Genomic DNA, 21,106 nt, shown 5'->3' with positions numbered 1-21,106 from the left:
ATCTAGAAGGACAAGGGCAGAAGATAGATGAGAACACCACCACCGGACGTTCGCCTCCAAGCCACTCACCATCCTGACTTGGAAATATATCGTTGTTCCTTCAACGTTGCTGGGTCAAAATTCTGGAACTCCCTTCCCAACAGCACTGTGGGTGTACCTACAGCACATGAACTGCAGCAGTTCAAGAAGGCAGCTCATCACCACCTTCTCAAGGGCAATTAGGGATGGGCAATAAATGCTGGCCCAGCCAGCGAAGCCCATATCCCATGAATAAATAATAAAAAACAAATCTTGAGAAAAAGCTGGGGGCTCTCTTAGCGACCTGTGAGATCTCTGTAAATAACCACACACGTGGGAATTTCTGGCCCATTTTACCCCTTTGTGCTCGGGAACATAATCCCTCAAATCAATACCATCAAAACCACATAATTGCATCTCTTATCAATTTTGTGTTTGTGGGATTATTTTGTCCAATAGCACTTGGATGGATTGTTGATCCAGGATTTCTTTCATTCTATCCTGGACACAACAGCAAAAACTCAAACATTACTTCAGAATGAAACAGAATGGAGGTCTCACCCTTATTGGGAAACAGGGGTTTCTCTGAACGCATGTTCTTTCACAATCGATGCCATCATTGAAGGTTTGGAGGCTGCCAGATACAGGACTTAAACTCATGTCGTGATCAATCCACTGACCCCACTGCATAAACAAATGACTTGTTTCTGTATCTGAGACCACATTTTCATTGGGTGTTCTCAGGATTTTGTTGGACACCTCGCGAACCTGGAGCAGAAGTGTAAAACATTCATTACATAAAAACAAGAAAAGGTTTATCCATCACTGAGCCACCTTTGCTGCTCCACTATGACAGGTTAGTAATCAAAAAGGGCACTGACTAAAGCCGAAGACATAATAACACCGTACAGAACAGGGCAGCTCCAGAGGCACCCAATAGGAGGAGATGTTTTTTATCCTGACTCACTACTGGGTCATTTAATGCACCAATGAGCATTGCAGCCTTTCCAAGTAATGCTGCAAACATACAGCCAGTTATCACTGCACTAAGGAGTGGTTTTGTGCCTGAAACCACAGGGAGCTGGGTTGACTCGATACAAAGATAACCCATAAAAGAATGTTAAAGGATGAGAAGAGAGAAGAGAGCTTCATCCTATCTGACTGGGCTGGATTTACCTCTAGGTGAAAGGACCCAGTACTAATGCACCTCATTGCCTGTCCCCAGTATGGTGGTGTTCACTACAACTGACAGTAATCAGAAACCTCTTTTATCAATCCCACAGTGAATCAGATTTATCTCTGTCTTCTGTGTAAACAGTTACCAGTGGCAGAGTGTATCGTGATAGTCTTTTATTTGAAGTCCAGCCCAGTGGAAGTGAAATGCCATCCTCATAGCGAGCAGGGAGCCATCGGGCGAGTGCTGTGTTAGACGCTCCCAGGCGAGGCATCCCCCTGGAAATCAGGGAAACAAAACATTCATTTCTTTTCCTCCAATGCACCTGATCCAAAAATATAACAATCTGTACAAAACTCATGCAAGTTTCACCTCGATAACTAAAGGACGGACGGTAACATTTGAATTTCAGCTTCACAAACGGCAGCTGAAGGTTTTCTGCAGAAAGTTTCGCTTCCATTTAACTTAACAATTAACAGAAGTGGCATTAATTAAAATTCAGAAATGATTATTGCTCCTGGTGTAGACACCTAGAGGCTAATTTTCATTTTGGGAACGGGTTATATAACACAGCTAATCTCCCTTTCCCTTGATTTCTGTGCAAAGGAGAAACAGGCAGGATGGATAACAGGAAACCAATCAGCAACTGTTCTTATAGCACCCACACCCCAACCTGATACACAAGACAGTAACACATATGAGCCTCGATCAAATGTAGCTGATATCCTTAGCATGAAATGTCAACTCATTTATTGGTATCCGGAGCCATAAAGATTTCTAAATAGGGAGAAAGCTTCAACAATCAATTAGGTTTTTATTATTAAGCACCACAATTGCAGGACCAAGAGCACAAGACTGTATACGCCAAGGATGAAGAAAATAGGAAGTAGGATGAGTTAAAATAAGAAGTCATCATCTCGTGATCTCGAACCTGCATTTTAAAACTTTAGATTATATAAAACAGAGATAAGCAAAGAATTCCATAATTTTGAGTCCAGGAAAGGAATATTTTAGAGTAAGTAATAGTCTGATAAATCCTGATTTCAACAAAGTGAGGATTAAGGAGGAGGAATTTGTAGGATGATGTAGTTAGAGTTTATAAGCAACAAGAGGAAAAGGTTAAAGGGATATTAATCATTGTTTTTATAAAATAAACAAAAGTTTGAAAAGATTGAGACAGAGAGAAGTTCGAAACTCGCCTTGAGAGGAGAAACGTCAATTGAGTGTTTATTGTCCAGGATTGTGAAAGATGGCAAAAGAACATGAAAGTAGACTTTATTTCTTTCTCAGACTTGAATTTCATATACTTAAGAATTGTTGAGGTAAAAATAAGGGGTTGGCACAAATGTATGAAGCCATTCTTTGTAAATTCAACTTTAACAATTGAGGCAATGTTGGACTTCCATCTGAGATCAGAGGAAGTAGTGAAGTCAAGAATGTTAATAGAAGAACAACTAAGATGAAGACAGCACTAATAGGAGAAGGGAATGATTGGCTTGCTTTGTAAGGAGAGTATCATCCTGGGGCCATAAATCTACTGCATTGGGGAACAGGCAAAGAGGGGTGAAGGATATATTCCACTGTATGTAGCAAGTTTGCAAATTTAAGCTCTGACTCAATCGTAGTAGGCCTTTCATGGTGTTGTTCACATTGCATACTATCAGAAGGCACTTTCATCACTGGAAAGGCACCTCAGGTTTCTGGAAATGTCCAAGCGGAACACATTAGATGAATGTACAAGAACAGCTATCACAGCAAACAACCTAAGCAGCTAGAGGAGGTTACAGGAGTGCTAGGCCATGGAGAGGTTTGAACATGAGGATAACAACTTTACAATTGAGGCATTGTGGAGCAGGCACCAATACAAGTCAGGCAGCACAAGGTTAATGGGTTAATTGGACTTGGAACAGGTTAGGTTATGGGCAGCAGAATTTTGGGTGGGCTCAATTTTATGGAAAAGCAAGGTTTGATGGTGGCCAGGACTGCATTGGATATTTAAATCTGGACATTTCAAAAACATGGAGGAGGATTTCAGCAGCTTAAAAGCTGAGGCAGGAGCAAAGACAGACAATGCCGAAGAACTGCAAGTACGTTGGAAATGTGTAGTCATTTGCTGAGACTGAAGTGTCAAGCATGGTTTTTGTATTTCCAGCCTTTTTGTTTTTATTTCAGATTTCCAGCATCTGCAGCATTTTGCTTTTGTATTAGTGCTTTTTTTTTAAACATTGTGGGAATGATGACAGATTTGAAAAAGGTTCCTTCACTTCAAGCACTGGTCTCTTTCTTTTCAAAATAACTAACATCAGCACACTTCAAAGAATACACTTCTCTCTCCTTCCCCGATTGTATCGTTGACTCCTAAGTCGCTGTCCATTTCTTTTCCAAAACTTCCTCTTTGAATCAATTCAATAACGTCAAATCAGCCTTAACATGAATCGTGAGAAGATTTTTGAGACTGCAAACACAGTGCGTAACTCATCCTTGTTTTCCTCACCTATTTGTTGACCAACCTTTACAATCAACAATCCTCTTCTAATACTTCTTGATTGTCCAACGTAGAAGGATTTCCTCATTTAGTTCCAGAATCGGGGCATTCCCTTCTCTTTCAAACCCTATATTTATCATTTCCAGAGGCCCTAGAAAATCTATCCCCATCTCTCAATTCTTATTCACCTACATGTTGCTCCTTAATAGGATCATCGATAAACCTGGTGACAACAGCTAATTGTACTTCTGTATCACTTATCCTAATGCATTTCCTCTGTGATACCAGGTGTCCTTGTCCAATGTCCTTTCTTGGAAGGTTTGCACTTTGCCCAGAAAAACACTGGGCACATCGAATCTGTGATTCTCAGTCCCTACCCCAAATCCTGTAACCCTTACCACCAAGAGCCTCCCTTCCCTGCCCATTGTCTCAGGCTCAGACAAACTGCTAGGGACCTCAACAGCCAATGCAGTTCCAAATTCAATTTCTGGTCCCACATCCTTGTCCCCACATGGTCTGGGGATTTCTTGGTCCTGCCCATAGTGGGAATCATTGTAGTCAGGGCGGAAAGGTTGACAGACCAGCAAAAGGTCCATTGACTTGGGGTGGGAATTTCCGGTCCTGCACGGCCATGGACTGACTCTGTCCTTTCATCAGCTCAAATGATTCTGAAACCTTCGCCAATGCCGTTGACATCTCCAGTGCCAACTAATCCAATGCTCCCCAGGAAAACTTTCAGTCCTCCAACATCATGAACCTCAAATCATTTTGTCCATTTTGCTTCATCAGAACTCCATGAGGCACTTTAGGATTTTATTAATGCTAAATACACTTTATAAATGCAAGTTGTTATTTAGTCTACAAACTGTTATTACACTTATTGGATTTAGTCCAGCGTTTGTGGATTTTGCACAATTATTAGGTGCAATGTCCATGATCCTGCACATCTGGCAATCCTGAAAGCTGTTTTGGGACTGTGCATACACTCTCAATCAGTCAGACTGAGACGCTGGTCAGCAGGCTGAATAGAAAACTGGAGGTGAGGCAAGTGGAGTATGTTGCCATGCCAAGTTTGAAGCTGTCTTGCTGGCTGCCTTGCCTGGTGCTTAAAATGTATGGAGCCAGAAGCTGCTTGCTTCTTAGTGCCCAGCTATAACCTCTTTAATGATCAATTCTAACTCTTTCCCCATGACAGACGTTGAACTTACTGGTCTATAGTTTCCTGTTTTCTGCCTCCCTCCCTTCTTCAATAGAGGGGTTATATTTGCTGCTTTCCAGTCTGATGAAGCATTTCCAGTATCTAGGGAATCTTGGAAAACTAACACCAATACATCTACTAAGCCATTAGCCACCCCTTTTAAGACCCTAGGATGAAGTCCATCAGGACCTGCAGCTCCATCAGTTTGCTCAGTACCACTTCCCTGGTGATTGTAATTTCACCAAGTTTCTCTCTCCGTTCCACCTTCTGATTTACTGCTATTACGGGAAAGTTTTTTGTATCCTCTATAGTGAAGACAGAAGCAAAATATGAGTTCATTTCATCTGCCATTTCCTTATTATCGACTATTAACTCCCCATCTTCACTCTCCAGAGGACCAACACTCACTTTACTTCTTTCTTTTTAAATATCTGCAGAAACTCTTGCTATCAATTTTTTACATTTCTAGCTGCCTTCCACTGATACTCTAATTTCTTTCTCCTGCTTAACCTTTTAGTCATTCTCTGCCATTCTTTATATTCTGACCAATAATCTGACCTGCCTCATCTTTGCATGTTTAGATCCTTAAGTTTGATGCTTTCCCTAACTTCTTTAGTTAACCACTGATAGTACATCCTCCCTTTAGAATTTTACTTTATAGTAGAAATATACTTACTCTGAGTATTTTGAAACATCCCCTTAAATGTCTGCTGCTACTTCTGCATTGACCTATCCCCTAGCCTAATATCCCAGTTCACTTTAGCTAGCTCAGCTTTCTTGCTCACATAGTTGCCTTACTTAAGTTTAAAATACTAGTTTTAGACCCACTCTTCTTCCTTTCAAACTGGAGGTAAAATACAATCATAATACGGTCACTGCTCCCTAGGGGTACCTTTACTCTGAGTCTTGTTAATCAGAATCAAGATAGAAACATTTATTGAATGGTTGCATTTGTTGAGCAGTTAAATCACTAAGGTAGAATGGACAGTGGTCACCAGCATCATCAGTTCCTACCTGTTGTTGCACACAGAAGTGAAGGTCCTGTATCGGTTTGAAAAACAGTCACTTTTACAGGCTGGGGGCTGACGTATGGCTAGACAGCCTGTGACTTGTGCAATGGTGTCCAGGTCATTCGCTGTTAACAAATCTGCAGGAAACATACACTCATTGTCAGCTCCAATCACTGAAAAATTCACACACAAATTGCATCAATTAAACAACAATCTGACTTTCTGTTACAGCTGGAGCACTGACAGGTAGAATTGGTAAATTCCTAGTATTATCACCACACTTTAGGTTCTGTGTTGGTTGGTTTGAGCTACAGTATGGCCTGCTGTTGTGTGCCACTAGCTGTTTGATCTCTGATCCACATAACCACTCATAGGAGAGCTCCACTGTTCTCAAACAGGCTGCTTACAGGAAATTTTTGTGAGTGTACAGCTTCTCACATTGGAGAACGAATGGAACTGACACCATTTTGTCTAATAGAAAAGCCCCTCACAGGAAATCTACCCTCTCCTCCTGCTGCTGAAAGGATGTGACAGAATTCAGCAATAACAGACTAACTGTAGACCCTCAGCGTAGGAATCTGAAACATGAAAACAAGAACTGAGGGAATCAGTAAAATGTTGGATAACTTGCCTTAGGTTGGGCTGTACAGCAACTCTGAATTCAATCATCAGCATTATCCTGCCCTGACTCACCACCCTGGCCCCTATCTGCACCATCCTCGTGCAGACATTGCTTTTCTGAATGGATGTCATTCCTGCATGGCTCAGTTTGTAACAGATTTGCAAAGTCAAAATAATTGCCAAAGCCAACCCATCTGAGAAAGAACCCAGTGGTAATGAGATAAGGAGTCTGGGCCAATCAAAACACTTAAGCATTTGCTCCAGGCTTCCCTCGCTTGTTTTCCAACAGACCTGATGCATTCAGTGAGCGTTTGTGAACTCGATGGACTCGGTGTTGGATGAGGCGCAGTGTATTTTCCATGTACTCTGCAGACCGCACTGCAATCCTAGTCTCTGCCATTGGGTGCTTGAAGAAACGGAGGAGGTCACCGGGACTCAAGGATCTTTTGCTCAGCCGCTCTTTTTGGCTGGAAGAGGATAGACTCAGATTAGATGGAGATAATCGGGAATTCAGGTCCTGATTTAAAATACACGGACACTGTTACAGTAAACAGCTTGGTGGTACAACACATTGATCAGTGACTTAGATGAGGACATCGAGTGTAATATATCCAAGTTTGCTGATGATACAAAGCTGGGTGGGAAAATAAGCTACAAGGAGGATGGAAAGAGATTACAAAATGGTATTTGATTGGTCAAGAATATGGCAGATAGAATATAAAGTTGTAAGGTGTCTCTTTGTCCACTTCAGTAGGATGATAGCAAGCAGAATATGTTTTAAAAGGCAAGAGGCTGGTAAATGTTGGTGAGGTTTGTATGTCCTCATGCAAGACAGGAAGTACAGCAAGTCATTACCAAGACAAATTGAGTGTTAGCATTCATTACAAGTGGGTAGAATTGTAAGAATGAGGAAATCTTGACGCAGTCACACCTGGAATTTTGTGTACACTTTTGGTCTCTTTACTTAAGGAAGGATATAATTGCCTTAAAGTGGGTGCAATTAGATTGATTCCCCATGTGAGGGCTGATCTCTGAGAAGAGATTGCGTAGAATGGGCCTATTTTGTCTCGAGTAAAGAAAGATGAGATGTGATCCCATTGAAATGTATAAAATTCTTCAAGGGTTGCAGAGAACTATTTCCCCTGCCTGGAGTGTCTAGAACCAGGGCTCAGAATAAGAAGTCAGCCATTTAGGACTGAGATGCGGAGAGATTTTTTTTCAATCAAATTGTTGTGAATCTTTGGAATTCTCTAACCCAGATGATTGTGCAGGTTCAGTTATTGAGTATTATTCAAGACTGAGATTGATTGATTTCTGGGGACTCAGTAAAGGGATATGGGGTATGGCGGGAGAGTAGAGTTAATGTACAAGTTCAGGCATGATCTTGTCGAATAGTGGAGGAGACTTGAGAAGTTATTTGGTCCACTCCTGACCCAATTGGTGAGCAGCTCCCCAAATAAGGCCTGGGATTTCCATTTACTGTAGTGAGTCAACTAAAAAAAGTCTCTGCCAATCACGGCAGTCAGAATTCATGAGTCAAGCTACAGCAACATTTTCTGATAAAATCTGGGAGATTTCTCTAGCCAAATGAATGGAGGATAGTTACATCGTACAGATGGTGTATGTAAAATCAATCCCAGTCGCTCACTGTAGTGCAGCCTCCAGGCATGATTAAGAGGGGGATTCAACAATCATCTTCACTCTGGCTGGGAATGCTGCTGCCATTAAACACAGCCCGAAACATTTAAAGATAACAGATATCAATCTGAGCAAAGTTAAAGTGGATTGAACATAACTGAGTAAACGTTCTGGCCTCCCCTTGTGGTACAGAGACTCACCTACTGTAAATGCAGATTGAGAATCTAACATAGAAGTCAGTGCACGGAATCTTCTCAGATTTGCACTAAGTGCAGTAGCGGGCAGGTAAAATCATGTTTTACCCACCGGCCACGATGGCAGGTTATCACGCCGTGTCGTCTCAATCCTGTCACATTATTTATGCATTCCAGGGAAACACGCCATTTCCATAGCGGGTGGGCTCTCGTTCATCTGCCCACCATCACATCACTGCTTCATCACGCCGGGAACCATATTTAAAGTCCAGCCGCGTGCACACATCTCAGTGCTTCCAGTTCATGACTACTGCAGGGAAGAAGGCATCAAGACTGCAGCCACCAGGTTTGGCGATGCGTCACTGGAATGCCTTTTGGATGCCATGGAGGCCCGCTGTGCTGTCCTCTACCACTGCTCTGGCCACAGGATGGGCATCGGCGTGACCAACCAGGCTTGGGAGATAGTGGCAGCAGTGGTCAGTGCCAACACCCTTCCAAAGAAGACAGCCACACAGTGCTGCAAGAGGATGAATGATCTCCTCTGTTCCAGGGTAAGTCACTCTTCTCATCACTTTCAACTTACACACTCAAAAATCCATCACACATCCATAGGGCCCTCACTCACTGCCGGTTCAAAGGACATCACCATTCACTCTCTCACACACACCATCATTGTCCTCATCCCATCCATAGGATCACTTATCCCCCATACATGCCAGGCATACTTATCATCTGGCCTGGCAGGCGTTCTGCTTACGCTGCCTCCATCTCTATTCATGCAGAACAAGCTGGCACACAACAACAGGGAGAGGTTGCAGACTGGTGGAGGGATGCCTGAAATCAAGGTGCTCATCAACATCAAAAACAGAGCCATCTAGCTGGCCGGTGATGATCTGGACCAGTCCTGTGCTGACAGTGAGGTCGGCAGTGTTCTACCAAGTGAGGATCCAGCAGTGCAACATCCATCAGACAAACATGCTGTGAGTGTTATGTCCTCTTTCACAGGCCACTGCCATGCACTAATTATCTCTCCTTGCTTTCGCAGGCACATCTGGGAAACAGCCGACCGAGTCCTTGACCCATGACCCATGATCCAATCAAGACCTGAAGAAACCTCTGAAGAGGAATCTGATGACACCCACCTTGAAGTCCCAACACAGCACCCACCCACACCCTCCACCAGCACAGAGACACACAGCTCGGTGGGACCTAGCTTTAGAATAGCCTCGGGGTCACAATTTGCTGAGCACATCGCACTGTCTGATCCACAGCAGGTGGAGGCAGTGACTACCCAGGTTTCCAGCTCTCAGGGGACTGCTGGAGTCAGAAATTTACTGAGTCCGGTTAGATGATGAGCCTCTGCACTCGGTCATGCCTCAGTTGCTGGAGCTGCAAAGGCTGGCTAGGGAACATCAGGAAGGGATGTCTGCTGCACTCCTCGGATTGCAAGGCAAGATGGAGGAGTCCACCCACCTTCACTTTGAGATGATAGCGTTGGCATGCCAACACACTGAGGTCAACACTGATAGGATGGCAGCTGCCACAGAGACCTTGGTCCAGGATGTCGCTCTTGCACTGCTGCATGGGCTTAACTCCATTGCTGATGCCATAGTTGGCCTCCAACAGTGTGTAAGTAAGACGGGTGCGGGACAGATTGATCTCACTCCAGCTACCCCTTCTCCTCAAGGAGTCAGCCTGGAGCCCTTGGGCACCCATAGGGAGGAGGATCAGCAGCTGCATACCCTGGGGCCACCCTTCCAGGTAACTGCGGGAGTGTCCGGCCCATCCAAATCCCCTCTCCCTGTGACCTCAGCAGCTCCAGTTATCCAGGCCAAAGGGGGTGCTACTGCCACACAGCAGGGCCCCTAAAGCAGGCTGGGGCCCTCCAGAGGACAACTGTCAAGGTCATCACAAACAGGCTGCCTCCACCTCTGCTGTTGATGTCCGGGGAGCACCAAGATGTGGCAGCAGGGTTAGGAAAGTTAAGAAGAATTGCTTGCACAGTCTGGGCACGGGCGTTAATCACTTGTATATAATGTTCGCTGTTGTCAATAAACTCCCAAGAATGTCTCCCTGCCTCGTTCTGATGAGCAGTGTTCTCATCACTCAGATGTGAAACCTTTCCACACAAGATAAAAGACAAGTGTCTCAGTCCAGGGCCTCTTCCCTGTGCTCTGTGCAGCTTCCAGAACAAAGTGATGGTCCAGCCTCACACTCTCTGGAAACATTACTGATGCCTGCACCTTGGCGGTGCTGGTCATTGTTGCCAGAATGTAGTGGGCAGGAGCCACAGAGTTCTCTCATACTCTCTGTGTGCTCTCAGCACCTTTAAGGTGGGGTTGGCCCCCATCACACCAGCATCTGCGACCAGTGATGCTGTGCACCATCTCCTGAAGACCTGAGGTGCTGAAGGCGGGCACAGCATCAGATGCATCTAAAGTTTCATGTCTGTATCCCTATGATATGACCCTGATCACAGAGCGCAAGTGAGTTGCCCTCCGCCAGACATGAGACAGACATTCTCAGAGGCTATGTGGAGATTTATGGAGTGTCCTCACTGCATGTTGTCATCATCCTCCTGTAATTGAGCGACTACTAGGGCCTCCACTACGTCCCCATGATAGGAGCATTCTCACAGAGGGTATTGGCGTTGACATAAGCCAGACTGGAGTCAAGCGTTCACAGATGCAATGTGAGGATCTATGGGGTCACCTCACTGCATGTCATCATCCTCCACAAATCCGGCAGCTATGAAGGCTTCCCGAGTGCACCTGCCTCGCCTGGCCAGTGCACAAGCCTTATCTCCGTCATCATTGCCTTCGAGGACCTCATCGCCCTCATCCCCGTCGGCGTCCTCCTTAATGGAGGAGACAAGCAGCTCCTCCATCTCCTCCCCAGCCAGCTGCTCACCCCGTTGTAGCACCAGGTTGTTAAGGGTCCAGCAGATGACTTCGAAGCGTGACACCCTCTGTGGACTATATTGCACCAGACCGGTTCAGGCACTGGAACTGCATCATCAGCATCCCGATGGTCTGCTCCACCAAATTGTGGGTTGCATTGTGAGCCTTATTATGCTGTTGCTCTGCTGCAGTCTGAGGCCACCGCACATCAGACATGGCATCCGTGGGTAGCCCTTTCCACTGAGGAGCCAACCCTGAAGTTTCTGTGGACTGTGGAAGACTGCAGGGATCTGTGACCAACTGAGGCTGTAGGTGTCGTAGACACTCCCTGGAAACCATGCACACAGCTGCAGGATGTTTCTGGTGGTCGCACACCAGCTGCACATGCAGCGAGTGGAAGCCCTTGCGGTTGATGTAGTTGACCGCATGTTGTGAAGGTGATCTGAATGCGAGGTGAGTGCAATCAATCGTGCTCTGCACCTGTGGGAAACCCGAGATCTGAGCAAATCCAATCGCTTTTGCATCCTGGCTGTCCTGGTCCCAGGCAAAATGTACAAAATTATGTGCCCTCGCAAAGATGGCATCTGTGACCTCAGGGATGCATTTGTGGGTGGAGGCTTGTGAGATCCACAGAGGTGGCCTGTGGAGCCCTGAAAGGAGCCACTGGTGTAGAAATTGAGCACCGTAGTCACTTTCACAGCCACTGGCAGTGGATGCCCTCCATGTCCCTGTGGCACCAAATCCTGCAGTAAGTGGCAGATGTGACCGACCAGTTCCCTAGACATGCGCAGTTTTCAGCGAAATTGGTTCTTGGTCAGCTGCAGGAATGACAAGCAGCATCTATAGACCCTGGCTGCCACTTGGCACCAACTAGTGCTGGCTCATTATGGGTCTTCGGCGGAGTGTGTGGGAGCCCCAGCCGCCCCTTCTTCCAGAGGTTTCTGCTCCTCTCTGCACAGCCTGGAGCCTCAGTCGCTCTCTCCTCCATTGTCTTCACTCTCTGTAGGCCATCAGACGTACAGCTAGTTCACCAGCCTCCATGATCCTGATGTACTTCTCCTACAGGATGAAAGAAAGAGACATGTGGTGAGCAATGGGTGTACTAAGAACCTGTCCTGGTTAAGTGCGAAGGCCCCTTAACGCTTCCCGGAGAGTACTGGCCACCACTTGGATGGCCAGAGATTAGTGCATTGCACGGCTGCCTGAAACCTCACCCACCTCCGCCCCACTCCACCTGACTGGTTGGTGGCAGCTTTACCCACTGGACTGCACACTGTGCTTTCAGCTGAGGCACAGGCATTCTCCTAACCCACAACGCAAGACTGGGTTGTTAGCCTGAGCCATGGGGGAGACTGGTCCAAACTGGGATAATTACATTGCCAAGGGACTGTGAGTGCCTCCACCAGTGACTGCTCCATGACCAGCTTTAGCGAGGAGATTGTACAACATGCCCAGTCATCCAACTGTTCTGCAATCCACTAAAATGTGGTCTGTGCTGGGGTGGGTGAAAAGCTTTGGTGCACTTGGTGGCAGTTTCACACCTCTGCGTTGCTTGAGTGGACAGAGAAGCTAGAGGCCCGATTCCAAGCATGTCAATGTGGCTGAGTCTGAATTGTCTCAGCTGCAGAGGAATGGTCACTTTATACAGGTTTCCCTAGTGCATGGCCACTTCCCTCGATCACACTACCCCTACCCTGAATGCTTGTGCACTATATTCAACCACAAGGCAGCCCATGCAACCCCCCCCAACAAGTCGCTTCAACAGTAGGGCTGCTCTTGACCCCGCTCCCCCCCAACGCTCCTCAAACTTGAAGTCCAACAGCTGACTCTGGCGAGAGCTGCCCAACGTTACTGGGTACTCACCTCCGAATTCCCCTCAAAGTGCAGCCCGCCAAGTGCACACCTTTTATGTGCTGTTATGATACACGTAGGTGTGAAAGGAAGATATGGAAAATGCAGAAGACTAGACTTTTTAAATCTCCTGTGTCTGCAGAGGCAATGGAGACTGATTCTCACATATCAGGAATCATCCAAACATCTATTTCCTGTTGATTTATATCTCATAGTGTAAAATGTCCTGAGATGAAAGAAAAATTGACTCTGGGCACAAGACATGACTATTCCCTCTTCTGGGAATACACAAGAAAATCTGGCTGCAGACTAGTGTTTGTGAGTGACAGAAAAGAAGAAACACCAGTTATTCACCCCTGCAAAGACAAGTAGGTGATTTTCTCTCTCTAATTTGCTGGGACACAAGTGTATTCTGGCAGAGACCACAAGTAAAAAGGACAGTTCTTCTGTTACCCTGCAGAAAGAACCAGATTCCTCCCCCTGGAAAAAGCCAACAAGTGTCTCCAACAGGCTGTGAATCTGCCAGAGTCAGCTCTACCGAAATCACCCAACTTAATGGCTACAACATGCGTCTCATGGACAAACCAAGGACTGCTTTGCATTTTTTAAAACTTTTATTTGGACTCTTCACATTTCTGATGTGTGTTGTGTCATTTTATTATTTTTCCTCGAGTCTTAGTAATCAATAAGCTTACCCTTTCTTTGACTCAAGAAAGCCTGGTTAAATTGGCTCCTTCTAAAATGTAAATACATTTGGACAGGGGAAAGATATCCACAGGGAAATAATTTTTAAACTAACCTTATTGTGACCAAACGAGGTTGTTGAATAAAGAGGTGAGCCAGCTCATTCCTCCTCAGCCAGGACCATACCAAAATTGGGGTCCCATCCCAGTCATAACAAATTGGCGATCTCGTCCAGGACCGGTCATAACACTGTTATTCTCATTCTGAATATGATAATCCTTATTCTACCTGAATTCAATGAGTTAAGGCCTTCATGGAGAGACCAACATGACAACGTTACAAAGTTAAAGAACCTACTTAGCTCTGGTCTCCTTATACGCTTTGTCCACGAGTTCAATGGCTTCATGTACAGCTCTTTCTACGAATGGACTGCCCAGGGGCTCCTCATCAACTACAACAGAAACACAATGACTCTCAGTAACACATCTTGAGAATCGCCAGGTGGCTTCAATCTGAAATTGGCTTTGCAATGAGACAGATGGTGTAAACGGGACCAAGAGATACATAAATGCATTTCTGGAGATAGAGGGGTTTGAAGGATTGAGCAAGAAGGTGAGTACATGGAGCTGCCTCTGTTAAAGAGAAACTAAACTACCTTTTTCTGAAACGTTTTTGCCTTCTTCCTTATATACTGGGTTGGAAAATAAGACAACATAACTTGAGGATAAGTACCTAATTCAAGAAAATAATAGAGTATAGAAATAGTCAGAGAGAGAGGAGAGGCTATGGGAGACAATTAATTAAATTGAAATATAAGGCTTATAAAGATTGAGCACACCTATCATTGGTAGTCTTAGCTTCATGCACTCTCCCAAAGTTCTGCAATTCCCTCATGCTCAATAACTATTTATTCAAGGGCAAGTGTCAAAATTTGCACAGGATTCTGTCTTTCACATAATAGAGGGGGCCTTGCAAGAAGAGGCCAGATATTTTGATGACATCTAATTCACCAGAATCTGCTACCAGCTCCATCATGGTATCTTTCCTGTGCAAGTATCAGCCTGCAGACACCCGATTTGGAGGGAGTTATTAATGAATCAGAAGTGGTGACAATGGGTAAAAGTTAGAATGAGAAAATGGGAATGGAAGTGCGTCATCCCTCCACTGTGGGTGGAGAGATAAGTGCCTGTGCTGAGGAGACTAGGGACCCAGATCTTATGGCCAACAAGCAGTAGAGTTTGAAATAAATGGGGGCAGTGGACAAATTTGCTCTTGAAAGCTTTCAAAAAGCTGAAAAATTCTATCACAGGGGCAACCAATGAGAGAAAAGTCATCATACATGTGTGGAAGTGACAGAATCTGTGAGGAGATGCTCCTCCAACCACAGGCTATTTCTCTCCCGTATTTGGTGTTGTTAGGCTGAATTGCATCTCATTAGTGAGCCTATCAGCAGCAAACATGGAAGAGAGCCTATGGTTGGAGAAGCAGCAAAAAAGTAAATGGTGGCACATAGGCCTGAGCACCAGAGTGACAGTAGTGAGATAGGCTACAAGGGAGAGAGGCTACAAGGGAGAGAGGCTGCGGGGGAGAAGAGCTGAGATGGACAAAGGCTGTGATGGAGAGAGGCTGAAATGGAGAGTATCTGCGATGGGGAGAGGGACTGCAATGGGGAGACGGGCTGCAAGGGGAAGGGGATGCGATGGACAGAGGCTGTAAGATAGAGAGGCTGCAAAGCAGTGAGGCTGCGATGGGGCAAGGCTGCAATGGGTTGAGGTTACAATGGGGTAGGGCTGCAATGGGGAAAGGCTGTAATAGAGAAAGGGGCTACGAAGGAGAGGTAACAGTTTTAAACCTGAAAGCAAAGGCATACTCCGCTAACTGGGAGTCTGGAAAACTTGAAGTAACAAGGTAATGAATGCCTTGCAAAAAATGTGTGGAGTTTCTAGCTTAAGACTGCATTATTTTAGAGTGTGGAATAAAATGTAATTGGTGCTATTGTAATGAACACTATGTTAATTGGGTAATTTAGTACTGACCAGTTTTATCTCATAAGAAAGATTTGCATTTATGTGTTATAACATCTCAAAGCGTTCCACATACTATGAATTACTTGAGGTACTATGACTGTTTTAGAAACAAACATGCAGCCATTCTGCATATGTTAAGATCCCAAACAGTAATGAATGACTTTTATAGTGCTTTTTATGACATTCGGACATCACAAAGTGCTTTATAATGAATTAATTACTTTGGAAGTGTAGTCACTGTTGTAATGCAGAAAATGCAATGAGGTAAATGATCAATTAATTTAGGGAGTCTAGGACAAGGAAGCATAATCTAAAAATTAGAAGAAGATGGTTTAGAAGTGAAATTAGGAAACCCTTACATACAAAGGTTGATAGAAGATCAGAACTCTCTTCCACAGCAGCAATTAATGCCAGATCAATTGTTAAATTTAAATCTGAGGTTGATGTGTGAGATGCAGTAAAAAGGGCAGCAACTGCTTGATTCAAATCATCCAGCTTTGTGCATAAGTGATTGAAATGCATAAACTGTGACCTCACCAGTCCACAGAGGGCATGACTAGGGTGATGGCATTTTGTGTGTACAAGAGTGTGTCAGTTATTTTGAAAAAAAACTTATGTTGCTAATTTATGGCTGTTGTTTACTTGTGCCAATTTAAATACTGTGGTGTCTAGGAAATTAATGCTTTCCCTGTGTGTTGTGGTTGAAGTTTAAAGGAGGGATGATGATTATTGAAGATATTCTATTGAATTCTTCTAATTCTGCTTCGTTGTGAGTCCAAATACCCCATATGCCAACACAAATGCAGTTGGTAATATTATTACGTGACTGCATCAGCTAATGAAGGAGATAGTGAGAATGGAAAATGAGCCCCTGAAAACCAAAATGTAGCCCCCAAAAATAGAAAAGTAGCCCTCAACAAAATCTCAATAAAAACCCTCAAAAAATATTTTGACCCCTCTCAAGCGTGCTGTCAATCATTCCTCGCAAATGTAGGAATTCTGCCAGTTTATTTCTCCCTCTCTTTCTTTATCTGGCTCCAGTGGAAAAATATGATTTTTGCACCTCTCCTTAACTTCCGGATGCTATGGTGAGCAGCTGCCTAATTGATAAAGCAAATTAAAAGATGTTGCTAGAAAGGACTCAGCAACAAAATAATTCAGATCAATGGTGACTTTCACTGATGCAGACAGCACTGTTTCCTTTTTGGAAATGACATTAAGGTCTTCAGGCAACAGACGAAATGTTTCTCCATTAGTCTCCAGCCTTCTGAGGTACACATAGGGAAGAAATGTCTTAGGTGAGGTCTCAATCTAAGACTATACAATCCAGCTACATCCATGTTCTCATTATTTTCCTCTTCGCGGTATAGGAATAGATGGATTTCCTTTGTAAAATCCATGTTGTCACCAGGAGAAAAGCTGCATCAGTCAAAGAAAAAACTGCCTAGGATTTCTTTTCCATTCCTGCCCCTCCCCACTCTCAAATACAGCTTCTCCACCTCTACACTGTCAGTTACAGTCCCTTCCCCTCTACACTGCCAATTGCAGCCCCTCCCCTCTCCACTGTTCATTTCAGCTCTTCCTACTCCTCACTGTCAATTACAACACCTCCTCCTCCACACCATCAAATACAGCTCCTCCACCCTCCACTGTCAATTACAACACCGCTCCTCTGCACAGTCAATTACAGCTCCTCCCTCCCTTACCATCAATTACAGCCCCTCCCCAGCTCCATTGTCAATTACAGTCCCTTTCCATCTCCACTTGCTCCATTTCTCTGGTGACCAGAAACCAGTTGAAGCCGCTGACCCAACTCTGTTCCTCCTGCTGCGGAAATTACTTTCAATTCAGTGAAAATTAGTTTGAATTTGGTTAATTGATCAGCACTTGGTATGGAAGACCTGTGTCCTGCTCTGCTGTAATAATTAGTTAATTAACCAGCTGCTAATTGAACCCAATTAAAAAATAAGATCAAGAACATTAAATCAACTGATCTGCCATTCTGTTAAAAAGTTGATGAACAGTTCATTTCCTGGTAATCCCATTCTGCATTATGATGTTCGATGGACTCTTCAAATTACTAACCTATCATGTTAATTCATGGGAGATTTTGCGTTCATTATTCTCATCATGATTCATTATCCTAATGAACTTGTGTGGAAACTTCAAGGTAATTTCACCTCAGCAAATATCCATCATATCCTGGGCATATTATGCCAATAGCTTGAGTAGAACCTCATGCTTATGTGTTTGGCGAGTAGAACCTAAATGCTTATTTGTTTGGCAAGTAGGTTATGATGTACTTGAGTGGGAATTGCAGGTTTGAATGTGACTCGTTAGACAAATTTATCAATAATGTCAATTTATTTTTTTAAAAAGCTTTTTAAACAAAGCAATGAATGATGAATCCATATGAATGCCAGTCAGAGTCAAGTGCAATTCGATGATTATTCAATAACATCAACTTTTAGCTTTCCTGTTCATGTCTTTGCTCCATGTTTACTCAATACCTGTTTTCTTTTGTATATCCCGTTGAGCACATCTGTGCATTTACTTAATATTGGCTACTAAGAAGCTCTTCTGTATCATTAAGAAGGCATTCTTCTCCTTCTGTCTATCTTACCATGTCTATACTCCCCCATTGTGATCAATGCTGCGACAAGTAGTAATAATGTAAGTAAAATCCAATACACCATGTCACAGGAAGTTTTCCCTGTATCTTAATGAGATGGAGCAGCCAGACTCAGGGTCACCTGGTCAGAAGCAAAGTGAGACAGATCTAAAGATTAGGCTCAATTTCTCCTACTCTGTCAGGTTACATGAGAAAGATTTGAATTGCCAGTCTTTGTGTCTCCTGCTCAGTGAAATTACACAAGACTGATCTGGGGAGTGAGGTTCAGTCTCTTACCTGCATGAACTCCATCAGTCTGAAACAGGAACAATCCAGCGAGGAGTATGCCCAGGGACCACAGAGATGCCATTCTGAAAGATATCAGAACATGAGTCAGGGACTGGACTAGAGAGCAATAATATGTTAAAGCTAGAAGACTTAAACAGACAACATCATAGGTTCACATACCTACAAGGAAGTATATACTTAACGATCCAGACAGACATACACTGGCATATACATACAGAGAGACATGAACAGATTGAGAGATACAAACACAAATGCATATAACTGGCAACACCTGCAGATTTTCACTGACTGCCTTTCATTTTTCCCTATTTATCTCCAGGTGAAAAAAATGGATTTTCCAAAATAGCCACACCTTAACAGCAATAGTAATTGTTTGCTTCAGCAACACAATCATGGAGGTCTTGTCAGGATTAAAGGACAAACTGAAACGCGAAACCCACCCACTTACTGGAGTAAGAACATGAAAACTGAACTGGACAATGTGACTGATAATGTACTTTATTTACAAACTGTACCAGCAGTCAGAAACAGTGTGATTCATATACAAACAGCTCTAATACTCAGAGGTGATGAGATAACATACACAGTCCACTTAATTTTTTTCTCCAATTTAGCTAATGAAAGAGAAAATATGGTTGGGTGTGTCACAAACAGCCGATACATTCCAACTCATTTTCCACTCTTGCCACGAGCTTAATTTCATGCCCAGTATAGTTTATATACAAACTATGCTATCTGTCAGGGAGAGTGTGATTCCTGAACAAAGAGTACAAACTGTTGGATACTGCAGTAAATATAGGGATAATGTCAAATCATGCAAAATTACTAGAACGAGACACAGACCAAGACAAATGTTATTTCTGCTGTATATAAACCCCATTATTTTTCACAAGCATCATTCTTTAATTTTAGGTTTCCCTCCGCTCCTGTGATACCTTTGACCATGTTCCTGCACATTCTTACATTGCTCATTGTCGTTCCGTTCCCCAATCCATTTGCTTTTACAAGGCATTGGAGATGTAGCACCCTTGGGGGATAACGCCCACAGAATGATCAAATTCAGGAATCTGGTATTTAACATTAGAAGGGATAAGGTCAAAGAACAGGAAGAACTATTCAGAGAAAGGATTGGAGCTGTGGCTTAATAGTGGAATACCTTTCAAGATATCATGCTGGGTATGCAGGATAAATATATTTCTAAACGAATAAACAAATCTGTTCCTCAAAGGATGATCAAATTAGAAGAGCAATAAAGAACAAAATAAAAGCAGAAAATGTTGGAAAAACTCAGCAGGTCTGGCAGCATCTGTGGAGCGAGAAACAGAATTAATGTTTTGAGTCCAATATGACTCAGAGGAAGAGTCATATGGACTTGAAACATTAGCTCTGTTTCTCTCTCCACAGATGCTGCCAGACTTGCTGAGTTTTTCCAGCATTTCCAGTTTTTATTTCAGATTTCCAGCACCTGCATTATTTTGCTTTCAATAAATAAAATAAAGAACAAAACTGACTTCTAAAATTCAGGGAAGGAAAAAATGCAAAGATTTAAATTAGATGATTAGAAGAGTACACCGCAACACATTAAAAGCGGTGGTCAGAAGTGCAAAACATAGTAAAAAGCACAGCAGCACAAAATAAACAGAAGAATAACAAATTATTTCAGTACTACACCGGTCAGAGGGGAATCAAAGAAAAAATAAAATCTCTAAACAATGCAAAAGATTTGAAACTGAGAATGAATACAAAATAGTAAATGTTCTCAATGTCAGTCCCTCCAAATATTCAAAAAAGAAAGCACAAGCAAATTTAGCTCCTCAAACAGAACTAACTTCAGAAAATCAGATGACACTCACCTTTGGACCTCCATCACCTTCTTTCTGTAAGAATACTTCTGAAATATTTGCTTATATATGATTCTGTTAGTCTAAATATTTGCATAAAATTGACACTTTCCTGTTTGACTGGATTTTCAGTGAACCTAGAGCTGATATCAACTTAGTAAGATATGTTATCACTTAATCCATTGGAATGAGGATATTTGCACTTTAAGTTGGTGCAATTCTTGGAAACAGATATTGTAGAAATAATTATAGGCAAAGATCTCAACAATCCTTAACAATTTCAGCACTGGCATTCGTCACCTTAGCTTTGAAGGGGAGCTGTCTTAATATAATGATGTGACCTTGCCGGTTATGTGAGGATCATGCCAACTGGGTCCCCTCCACCTAATTAACATGGACCATATGAGCACAAGCGCCTCCTGGTGGAACATTTGGTACTAGGCTGCGCCTTCAGTGCAGAACCTTCTGTTATTACCTAGTCTGGCCTATATGTGTCTCTGTCTCACACTAATGTGTTTGATACTTAATTATCCTTTGACGTTGTC

At 43.5% G+C, this 21,106-nt stretch overlaps 1 protein-coding gene across 1 annotated transcript in view; it reads right to left on the bottom strand.

Annotated features, from left to right (window-relative positions):
• Nucleotides 1-20,594, bottom strand: part of LOC121283628 (eosinophil peroxidase-like) — a 50,287-nt gene extending 29,693 nt beyond the window's left edge. Inside the window, exons 1-7 of the mRNA XM_041198405.1 lie at nt 20,574-20,594; nt 18,709-18,782; nt 14,131-14,224; nt 6,798-6,973; nt 5,890-6,022; nt 1,341-1,470; nt 580-786 (exon numbers count right to left, since the gene is read on the bottom strand). Coding sequence (XP_041054339.1) covers nt 580-786; nt 1,341-1,470; nt 5,890-6,022; nt 6,798-6,973; nt 14,131-14,224; nt 18,709-18,782; nt 20,574-20,587 — 828 coding nt within the window. The 5' untranslated portion in view covers nt 20,588-20,594. The remainder of the gene's footprint in view (nt 1-579; nt 787-1,340; nt 1,471-5,889; nt 6,023-6,797; nt 6,974-14,130; nt 14,225-18,708; nt 18,783-20,573) is intronic.
• Between the last annotated feature and the right edge of the window lie 512 nt (nt 20,595-21,106).

This window comes from Carcharodon carcharias, chromosome 10, assembly GCF_017639515.1.
Source record: "Carcharodon carcharias isolate sCarCar2 chromosome 10, sCarCar2.pri, whole genome shotgun sequence".
Taxonomy (NCBI): Eukaryota; Metazoa; Chordata; class Chondrichthyes; order Lamniformes; family Lamnidae; genus Carcharodon; species Carcharodon carcharias.
This window is presented reverse-complemented; position numbering and strand designations above follow the sequence as displayed.